Source organism: Phaseolus vulgaris, chromosome 8, assembly GCF_051622355.1.
Source record: "Phaseolus vulgaris cultivar YP4 chromosome 8, ASM5162235v1, whole genome shotgun sequence".
Taxonomy (NCBI): domain Eukaryota; kingdom Viridiplantae; phylum Streptophyta; class Magnoliopsida; order Fabales; family Fabaceae; genus Phaseolus; species Phaseolus vulgaris.
Window position 1 is genome coordinate 53,840,831 of NC_143505.1, and position 11,327 is coordinate 53,852,157.

Genomic DNA, 11,327 nt, shown 5'->3' on the forward strand with positions numbered 1-11,327 from the left:
TAACTTTATTTTATATTAAAGTGAACATAAACAGAGAATTCGCTAATTTGCTAAGTTGTATATGATTTTTTTTGACAAAATCAATACACGTTATTTAACAATGCACCAGGCTGTCAAACAAAGACACACTTCAATCACTTTTGCCCTACACAATTCAATACGAAAGGGAATTAAATATGTTGCGGTGTTATAAAATATATGGAAGCAAAGTAATATAGTCATTTTTTAGAATGACAAAATTTATGCATAATAGAATTTTGGAGATCAATGATTACAATATTTAATAGTTTATAAATAACCTCACTTTTACAAGTTGATTTTATAAATTTGAATTAGTTTTAAAATTTACTTTTAATATGATATTAAGCTCTTAGAAAGGAACCATATTCATTTTTATCGACAAAAAATTAATTAAATTAAAATAACATTTGAGCGGTGCTCAAACTTTTATAAAAAAAAAATGAAACTTTTAACTTCGAGTCACATTCACAAAACCTGCAAAACAACACTTAAACATAGTATCAATTGATATGGTTTGACATGAACAAAATTAACTAATTTTCTAAAAACAAAAAATACGACACCACCATTCTCGCAATGAAGAACAAGGCTTCTTCTTCTAGCTGATGTTTGGTCAGATAGCTAGTTAATATTGATCTTGTCATAATTATTACTCATGGAATGATATTCTAAGTTCTCACATGAATTTAGAAATGTAATAATAAAGGAAAGATAGGGTGCTAGTCTAATATTCCACCCATAAACATAATTGAGTTGAAATATCTCAAAAATATCCATGTTATTAATTTTGTTCTTTACTATTAAAAAAGAACAATTACGATCTTTTATCCATTATTTTTTAAGTTGTAAAAAGTATAGTTAAATATTTTTTTTTCTGATTCATTATTTTATGATTGATATGAATGTTATTATATTATAATATAATACACATTGTATATTCATTGTTATAAAAGAAATATTTAAAGATCAATTCAATAGTTTTCTTATTATAAATATCTAGAAAATAAAAAATTGAAATTAAATATAAAAAAATTAATTTTGTATTATCATATATGAAAAAAAAAGATATTTCACCAAACAAATTACCAGTCTTTGAATGTGTAAAGTACTCTGGCCCCAAGCTGGACCGTAAGTACACAATATTCAAATGCATTTATTCACATAAAAGCAAGATTTTTCAACGTTTTTCTATTTATTTCTTTTAGGTCTTTATTAGGAGATTTGTCAGCCTTACTAAACCATATTCTCTATAAGTATCTATACCCCACATAATAAATAATTTCCGTAAATTATAAATATTGTTTGAAACTATAGTATGCAAATAATAGTTTGCACATAAAAAAATGTAAATAATAGTTTAGTTTTTATCACCCAGTATTTTTTTATTTTTTTTGTGACAAGACTAAAAATATCAGAGTACGTGACCTACTCTTTACGCCAGAAGGGGTAAAACCATGTTATGATATTGATGGGTGAAGAAAAAGGTAAACAACTTTTTAGGTTTGAATCTAATAGTACTACAAACAAGGAACACGATCTGAGGTTAATTAAGGTTGTGAAGTTGCTATGTAAGGGCCATTTAGGATAGATGGGCACTAATACAAAACGGACACGGATATAAAGATATCTAAAACAAAACGAATACAGATATAAAGATATGTAAAATTTTTAAAATGTAGGATATGGGACACGGATCTATATATTATATAATTATAAATTATATAAATTGACAATAAAGATTTATGTGTACAAGTATGTTCCAGATTATTTTTTGTAGTGGAAATATGTTTTTTATGACTGGTTAAGAATGATTTGTTTCTTAGTTTTATAATCATAATAAAATTTATACAATAAAATTTGAATTTTGAGAAAATTAATATATTTTTCCTTTTTAAAATTGTGGTAGAACCATACTAGAATTGTCATAAATCTAACAAATATTTTTTGAATTGAATACTTTACGAATACATATCCTACAGGTGTCATATGAGTGTCGGTATCCGACACGAGTATCAAACACCGACACACCATTTAAAAGGAGTGTCCGAGCCAATAGCGTAAGGGTTGGAACACAAGAGTGTGTGTTCCGAAAGCGCCCCACATCGATCACGCTGGAAAGTGAATTTTTCAACGCCGGCATCGCTGACCAGACCATCGACCCCATCAAACTTTGTAGTTCTTCCAAAAACATTAAAGTATATTAAAGAAAGGACCACGTTATTTTATCCAAAGTCAACATTATCAATTTCTCTATATATATCCTTCTTCTCTCAAAACCCAACCACTCTCTTTCTCTGTGTTCAAATGGGAAATGTAATGAAGACTCCATGCTTTCACCGCAGCAACAACTGTTCATCAAAAAAGTCTGTGAAACTCGTATTCTGGGAAGGAGGCACATCAAGATCCCTGAAGGGGAAACACATAGCTGGTGAGATCATGTTCGAGTTTCCTGAAATGATGGTGTGCCATGCAGACTCTTTCTTCATTGGACACCCTATCCCTGCTCTCTCCATAGACGATCAACTCATGCCAGGCCAAACCTACTTCGTTCTCCCCATCGATCGTTTTGCATGCAACACCCTCTCAGTGGCCTCCATATCAGCCTTTGGATCTTGCCCTAACAAATCCCCGATCAAGTTTGGGGCGTGCCCTTTTCAGTACTTGAAGGATTCTGATGGAAGAATGGTTATCAAGGTCACGCCCGAGTTCATCACTCGCCTCATTAATGGTGGAGACAAAGAGAATATTGGTAGCCCCTCCAGCTTCCTCTGCAGCACTCCTGAGCTGCAAAAGCACTATGAACAGCTTGTGAAGTCTAAGGATCAGGTCTGGTCTCCTAAGCTTGAAACCATTTCCGAATACAGGATTAGGTTTTCGCCATGCAGATTCATTGAGTGGAAAGAAAAAGAAAAGCCTGCTGAATTTTTTACTAGATAGTTCATTCTTGATTATTAACACCAGATTGTACACTCATTTATAGACCATATACAGATTAATTATATTTCTGGCCATAACTTTTCCTCATTCATTTTACAATTTTGAGAAATGGGTGTTTCTTTTTCACTTTTTCTAGACCTGTGTTAAGTACTTTTCTTACAAAGCCGAGAAGCTTCAACTTATGGACTAAACTTGCAATAATTGCTCCGTGATTCTGAGTCGTGTTTAAATATTTTATACACTGTGTACTATACTAACTACATATTCATTTGTATTATAGGTACTGCAAGTTGAATTTTTTTTGCTGCAGATTAGTTTAAAAAATTGAGATTAAAGATTACAAATTCTTTATCTTCTTTCCTCTATCATATTATTACATTTCACTCTATTTTTCTCCTGTCTCTTCTTATTTATTGTAAATATAAACTAATTATGGATTTTATTATGTCATCTATTTCGTCTATTTTATCCAATTTTTATGTAGCTATATGTTACATACAGATCAGCATATACTGGTGTGAGTGGAAGCAACAAGGTAAGACATGAATGTGCCTAATGTCTGTGTATATATATGTACACACACCTTCATATACAATAGTAATTATCAGCAAAAATAAATAAATTAAAAAAAGATATTTCATGATTTACCTCAATCCTTATATAATACAATCCAAGAAGCATAACAAAACAACAAACTTATCTGAACCTAGGCTTCAATAGCACACTTTTCATGACAAATTATGCAGCAAATTCTACATAATTTAATTACTTCACCAAAAACCTTTACAATTCCTTACACACATAAGTTCCAAAATTCCCTTTCCAAAATATATAGATTCTAAAAATATTCCAGCACTACACCCCCCTAGACTTAAGTAGCAAAGTAGCAGTTTACCTTAGTATAGAGGGTCCAAAATAATAAATATCTGAAAGGAACTTAACAACTGAAGAATTTTTCAAGTCCCCTTTAGAAGCATAGGCTTTGTTAGATGGTTATACAGGGACTTATCATGCAGTTTTTATCTGGCTTGTACTTTATTGTTACATGCTCATTAGGTTAGCTAATTATTGGTTTTATATAAGGGGTATCTCCTTTAATTTTCTTAATATTTTGCAGACAAAAAAACTGAAGAATTTTTAGTTATTTCCCTTTAATTGGCCATTGTTAAAGGCTAACAGAAATGTATGTAAAAGGGCCTCCTAGTTTAGTCCTTAATTAACACTGTTATCTTCTTCATTTTGGCCGCAGCTACTAATCCTCAATAATATCTTCCTTTAATTATAATAAAACAAAGAAAACACAAAACCTATTTATCGTCCATGACATAACCTTAATTTTGACCCCAATTGTTACTGGTTACTGGCTATAATAACAAATGGGTGGACTTTGAGACTTGTTTCGATTATTTTTCCTAAACAAACATATAATTGATTAAGTGTAGAGTTATACAATTTTCCATAGTTCAATACTTACAGCTCACAATACCCTTAATTTTGACTTAAATTGATTATTTTTTATTAAATAGTCATCTTAATTATAATTCTAATTAAACTAAATGAATGTTTTAGTTTAATTTGGATAGTTTTTACGATTTTTTATAATAAAATTGTTATTTTAAACAAATTTTCTTACAAAACTTTATTGAACATTTAATAATGAAAATTTGTGAAATAGAAAATAGAGAAATATGTTGCAAATTATTGTCATTATATTCATAATTTTTTTTTATATTTGTAAATAAATTGTATAACTTTTTTATGGTTTAACATTATAATACAAATTTACTACTTTTTTAATTTTCAATATAATAAAATTAGTGTAAATAAAATAAAACCATAAAACAACTTTAGAAGACATAGTTAGGTAGGTTTGTTAGTTGTTAATTATAATTAACTTTAAATATACACTACTATATATTATCCTGTTAAAAATGGGATAATGGGATGAGACGAACTAACTTGACACACTAGAAATTTTGACACTATATATATAACCACGTTTAATTACCTTATATTGAGTTATATACTTGATATTACTAAATTAGAAGTGATTATTTTATTATATAAAAAATCCGATATTTTATTCCTCATAAAATTAATTTTGCATTATCCTACTAATTATTTTGTAATTTCCACATTTTTTATTGTGTATATAAATTATTGTGTTTTGTATATAAAAGTCTTAAACCTTTTTTAAAAAACTGAGAAGTGGGACAGTGAAATGAAGTAAAAGAAATTATGAGCCAGAATCAAATTATTCAACATTAAAAAAAAATTATTAAATACAAAATAATTTTAAAAATTAAAATAATTAATTATTATATTAATTAAATTAGAGATTATTTTATAAATTAAAAAAATTATTAGTATCTAAAATATTTTTTATTGTTAATAAAAATTTATAAAGTAACTTTTAAATTGATATGCAATCATTAGCTAACAAGTTTATCTATTAACTACTTTATATTCAGTATTTTTAAAAATATTTTATAATCTAAAATATTAGTAGATAAAAGTTTGGTAACTAATTTATAAACTATTTTATAAATGTTTATTAGTAATAGAAATTACTTTAGATACCAATAATTTTTTAGTCTATGAAATAGTATCTAATTTAAGACTAATTATTTTTGTTTCTAAATTTAATTATTATTTAATGATTTTCTTGTAGTGAAAGTTTTGATAGCCCATTTATCATGTGAAAAAACCATTTTTCCTTAAAAAATATATTTGAGATTCCAAAAATGTATTATTTTCTATTTACACCTCTCCAATTGTAGAATCTTAAAATTCTTTTTGGATAGAAAAATATCTTTCAAATTTTATAATCCAAAATATATATTTTTCTTTAAAAAAAATACATTCTCAAATATAAATCGGAAAGTACCTTTTTGAATTCTTCAATTCGGATTTTTTTTTCTTTAAAAAAATAATTTTTTGGATTACAAAATTAGTAAAGTATTTTACCTTTCACATTTTATAAGCTCTCGGATTCCATAATCTGAAATATATTTTTTTTTAAAGAAACACACTCTAAAATATAGAATTCAAAAGGGACTTACAATCCAAAAATATCTTTTGAATTCTATTATTTGAATTTGTTCAATCACTCCTTCCAAAAAGGAAAACATCAATAAAATAAAGGGTATTTTTTATATTTTAAAAGGATGGGGTGCAAGAGAAATTATGGAGGTGCAGGAAGAAACAATCCATTTGATATACAAATTGGACTAAAAGAAGTGGTTGAAGGGCCCAATTTGTTAACTGTTGACGAAAGCAACTAAATTTAATCAAAGCCCAGTTGAGTGTTTGAGTCTCAATGTAATAATGAAAACATGGAAGTTTGTATGGAGGAAAATGAAGGAGTTTGAGCAACTCAACCATAGATGTACTTTTTTTAGGTCAGTGTTGGAGTCCCCCATCACCAACACATCCAAAACAATTGAAGTACAAGTGCCACTGTCAATTCTACCATCATCAAACTCAGAACCATAACACAACAATTTTTTACTATTTTTCACAATTTCAGATGAGACAACCTTTTTCCTTGTCTTTTTTTAGTTTTAGAGAAATAAGCTTCAAATGTTGCATGATAAAAAATGACCAAGACATAAAAGAATCATTAAAATGCAAGATTAGGTTAAACTCATTAAGCATGGTTAGATGAGACCTAGTTTAGGGTTAAGTTTGAGAAGATTTGAAGAATGATAAGAGAGAAGAGAGAGAAGGTGTGTGTGGGGGTCTGCACTGAGTCAAGCAAACAAGCTCAGCCTTTTTGTCTGCAACAATTATGTAAACTAGACTTTATAGAGTAGAACAGAGTAGAGTGTTTAGGTGATTAATGCATAACAATTCTGCCCTTTTTTCATTGTCTTCTCTTGCCTTATTCATGGACCCAACTTTAGCCCAACCACATGTTCTGCTTCCCCAACAAAACAACCTTATCTCAATGTAGAATAATGTAATTGTACATACAAATTCTTTATTGTTTCAGTACAAATCCACTTACAATTCTATTCTTTCTATGCTTTTTCATTGGTTTGGTTTAAGATATAAAACTCATTGCACTCAATTAAATACAACCTTTCTTCATGTCTTTCCTCTACCTTTTTAAATACTATCATGCATTTCTATAAATGTTGATAACAGGATGAAGTTCAATTATATTGGTAACTTCAAATTTTTTTTATTTTATCGAGTAGATAAATACTAACAGATCAAAATTTTAATTATAATAAATGTAGTTGTACATCTATCATATGTAGTTCTACATGACATATTTTTTAATAATACGTTTGTCCACACAAAAACACATTTATGTATATCTATTGTACTATTTATTACAACTTGAATGTATATTTTCTAAAGGAATTAATTCAATGGTATATTATAAAATGGTTTAACATAGGTCGCATGGTGAATGTAATTATAAAATAGTATTTGTTCCATCTAAAATGGGAAATTGTATTGGTTACATCTGAAACGTGAAAAGTGAAGATATATACATTAAAAAAAATCACTAAATAGAAACTAATTTTAGAAATAAAAAATAATTAATTATTATAATGAATAAATTAAAAATCATTTTAAAGACTAAAAAAATTATTATTATAATGAATAAATTAAAAATTATTTTAAAGACTAAAAAAATTATTGGTTTATAAATTAGTTTATATTATTGATAAATAGTTTTTAAATTTGTATCTAATTAACTATCAAGATTTAACTACCATTTATTTAGATTCTAAATTTGGTAGCAAAAATCTTGGTAGCTAATTAGATACGAATTTAAAAATTATTTATCAATAATAAAAACTAATTTAGAAAAAAAATAGTCTCTAATTTAGTAAATATAGCAACTAATTATTATTATTTTTTCTAAAATTGGTTTCTATTCAAGAATTTTCTTACAGTGATATATGACATTAATTATGGTAGAGGATTAAGGATCATGTAAATAAATTTCATAATAGAAAGATAATCTATTGTTCTTACACATATATCATTTGATGTGTTAAAAGTTTAAATTAACTTTGCACCGGCTAGTTAAGATAAAAGAGTTTTACCAACAAATATCAGCTTATTCTATCTTGATGAAATATTACTTATTTAAATTTTCGAGATTAAACCTCTAAGTACGTATAATTAAACCTACATATTTCAAAGCAACGAAGTTAGAAAACACTTTATTGTCACACACATATAATAGATGTAACCTTTATTTGAATATTAGAGTTTTGTCATTGTCACTCCAATGTCTCTTTCTTTTGTTTATCTGTTTGTTTTCTTTTCTTTTCTTTTGCTTATAGCAAAAGTTAACACGAATGCATTTATTTCGATTTAAACTCTAATTCTTGTAATTTGATTCCAACGAATTGGAAGTTTTGATGGTCATTTTTCATGAGATATGTATGTTGAAAGGATAATCCCTCAAGGTGATTTGTAAAAACATTAATTTTGTAAATTACATTTAGAAGTTCGCTAATGGAGTATAATAAAAAGAACTTAATCAAGTTTATCTTAAATTTTGTAAGAAAAAGGACTTGAGTTTATGGGTTGTGATATACAGATTATACAAATTAATTTGTTGACACCTCAACGATATAATATTAATTTAGTTGGTCTAAAGTTCATAGTGATTTTCTTTAAACACTTAGATGAGTGAAACATGTTTTACTTGTGATTATTTTAACATGTGCTTTATGCAAACTTAATATTTCTATAGTTCATCTAATTGTGTTATGAAGCTCTCCATGCAAACTTTATTTTCTAAAACTCGGATTGTTTGACCATATTAGAAAACTCTCCACTTCGTTAGATGAAGTTGTTTTGCACAGTTTTTTAAAAAAAATGAATTAGACATAGCCTTGGGTTCGTTTTTTCTTTAAAATCCATTAAACAAAGCATTAAACGAAGTCTTCCTTTATCTATACTTTTGTAGTTCGTTGCACAACGAGTTAGATACTACATCTCAAAATGAAGTATCTTTTATCATCAAACATATATTACTAACTTAAATTCAAAACATGTATAATAGAATATTAAATAATATAATAATACAAATGTGATTTAAAACATCATATTGAAAAGAAAGTATTCTTTTACTTGTTTAATAAGAACGACTACTATTTAGTATGTTATAAATGAATGAAGTGAATGTTTCATTTCAAGAAACAATAATATTTTGAGTACATTGATGAATATATGTTAATTTTATTTTATTTTGTCTCAATTCAGTTAACAATTTGATTTTGTAATTATGTCTTTCAAGTGATGATGACATGGTTTGAGGGATTTGTATGTGGTAGGAATTTAAAAGTTAGGTTAGAACTTTAACATTTTATTTGGTATTCACACTATAGAATTCCTCACTCGAACCATGATGAATAGTTTTAAATAGAAAAACATTAGATTCAGCACTCAAATATTTTTTTTAAAACTCAATTGAGTAAGAAACCAAATTAATCTTATCTTCTCTAAAAGTTTTGGTTCTTCAAAGTTCCTTGAAACACTTAGCAAACTAAATCATTTTTTTTTCCTCTAATAAAATATCATTCAAGTATTGATTTTTGTAGCTTTTACAAAAAAAAAAGTTAATGTTTATTATCTCCTTTCTTAAATGATTAATATGTTAGTTTAAGATAACAATGAAAGAATGATGTGTTGTAGTAATATTGTTGTATTAATTGGGATTACATCGTATGAGTATAAATTGAGTAATATGTTGATAGATTTAGATAAGAAATATTTGATACATAGGATGATATTTTAGGCAAGTTGTATTTTTTTTATTAGCAAGAAACAACTAAAATAAATTGGTCCACTTAAGAAGTGTCCAACCCTCATATAGAGTAAGAATGAACAAAAGTATATTTTCAACTACACAATTAAAATCATAAAGAGTTTATCTCCTACTGCCTTCCCCAACACTACCAACTAAAGAAGAATCATTAAATTGAATACATACATAATGATTCTAAACATCACTCAGAGAACGAAAAATTCACTAAGGGTATCTTTGAAACGATTCAAGACCAAACATTAACCTGTAATAGGAAAAAACTTCATAAAACAAGTTGTATTTTATGATACTAAATTTTAGATTCTATTAATAATTTTTAGTCAAATAATAACTAATTAATTTTTGTTCGTATGTATTAAGATATTAAGCGATAATAAATTTTTGCAATTTGTAGAGGTGAAATGTGAATATGAAAGAGTTTATGAATGTATTAAAAAATTTAGAATATTTAATTAAATAATGTGTGTATGCATAATTATGAGTTATGATTCATTGAATTACTTTTAAATTTGTTTTATGATTAACCATTTTTATAATCCTTCTTAATTAACATCTCCATGTTTATTATGTGTATGTATATCTACAGTAAAAAACAAGTTACAATAATTAGTAATATGATATTTCAGACTTCTAACGAACCACTAATAAATTAGTCTTCTAGATGCAACTAAATATTTTCTTAAACAAACCATATTATAAATACAAGTTGTGTCTGAATAAAAAAAAAATAACAAGAGTAGAGTTTTATCTGTGTTGTTAACGTAAAGAAATACAAAACAAAACCTGCACATACCTGGTCGTTACATATTCCAACAACAAGGGTAAAAACCTGCAAATCGATCCACACAAAGCATCCTTACTTTCAATTTGTCACATGAACACATCTTAGAATGATTCCAAACAAAATTAAAACTCTTGCAAGATCAAAACTCTGCACTGATCCACTGTTTGAGAGAAAGGTATCCAAAGTTATGAAGACTCAGAAAATATATTTGTTTTTTTCCTAACTGATCACTCAGATCTCAAGGAGAATGTAGTAGAATGGTAGATGAAGAGTTGAATCCCAAGAGTTAAACAATATTCTCAGATCTTCATCTTGAAGGAAGGAAAAAAAAAAAAAAAAAAGATTGGTTGGTTGGTTGCATCTGCTGCATGCATTCCATGGAAGAAGAGACCAATGGACAAGGAAAGAGACAGGCGTTTGAGTTGCCCAAGTTTTCTAGCAAGTGCATGTGTATTATTATACCAGGAGTGGTATAAAAATTATTATAATAGAATATTATAATAATAAAAAATAAAAAGAAAATTGATGAATGTTGGAAAGAGGAGGAGCATAAGGGAGAGAAGATAAAGAACACGCGCCGGGTGGATGTATGCATGGGGTGAGTGAGTGAATGAGGAGTGGGACCCGCAGGGAATGAAAAGGAGAAAGAGAAGCGCGTGAGTAGATGAAAAACACGACAAGAAGAAGAACAGGAAGAGGAACATAGAACAAGAAGTACCCAGATTGAGATTTGGATTGAATTGTGAGTAGTGTGACCTTTGCAGGGCTCGAGGCAGCCTAGTG

General features: G+C 27.6%; 1 protein-coding gene and 1 long non-coding RNA gene across 2 annotated transcripts; one reads left to right on the plus strand and one right to left on the minus strand.

Moving 5' to 3' along the window:
- Positions 1–1,908: 1,908 nt before the first annotated feature.
- On the plus strand, positions 1,909–3,035 carry LOC137827196 (uncharacterized). Its single transcript, XM_068633427.1, has one exon. The coding sequence runs from the start codon at positions 2,326–2,328 to the stop codon at positions 2,956–2,958; it is 633 nt and encodes a 210-aa protein (XP_068489528.1). The 5' UTR covers positions 1,909–2,325; the 3' UTR covers positions 2,959–3,035.
- A 6,689-nt stretch (positions 3,036–9,724) lies between these two features.
- Positions 9,725–10,972, minus strand: LOC137827197 (uncharacterized). Its single transcript, XR_011083680.2, has 2 exons — positions 10,554–10,972; positions 9,725–10,004 (listed from the first exon to the last, which is right to left on the minus strand). It is a non-coding gene; the product is annotated as an uncharacterized LOC137827197 (long non-coding RNA).
- Positions 10,973–11,327: the final 355 nt, after the last annotated feature.

Coding starts and splice junctions, on each gene's coding strand:
- LOC137827196 (XM_068633427.1), top strand. CDS start 2,326: ATGGGAAATGTAATGAAGACTCCATGCTTTCACCGCAGCAACAACTGT.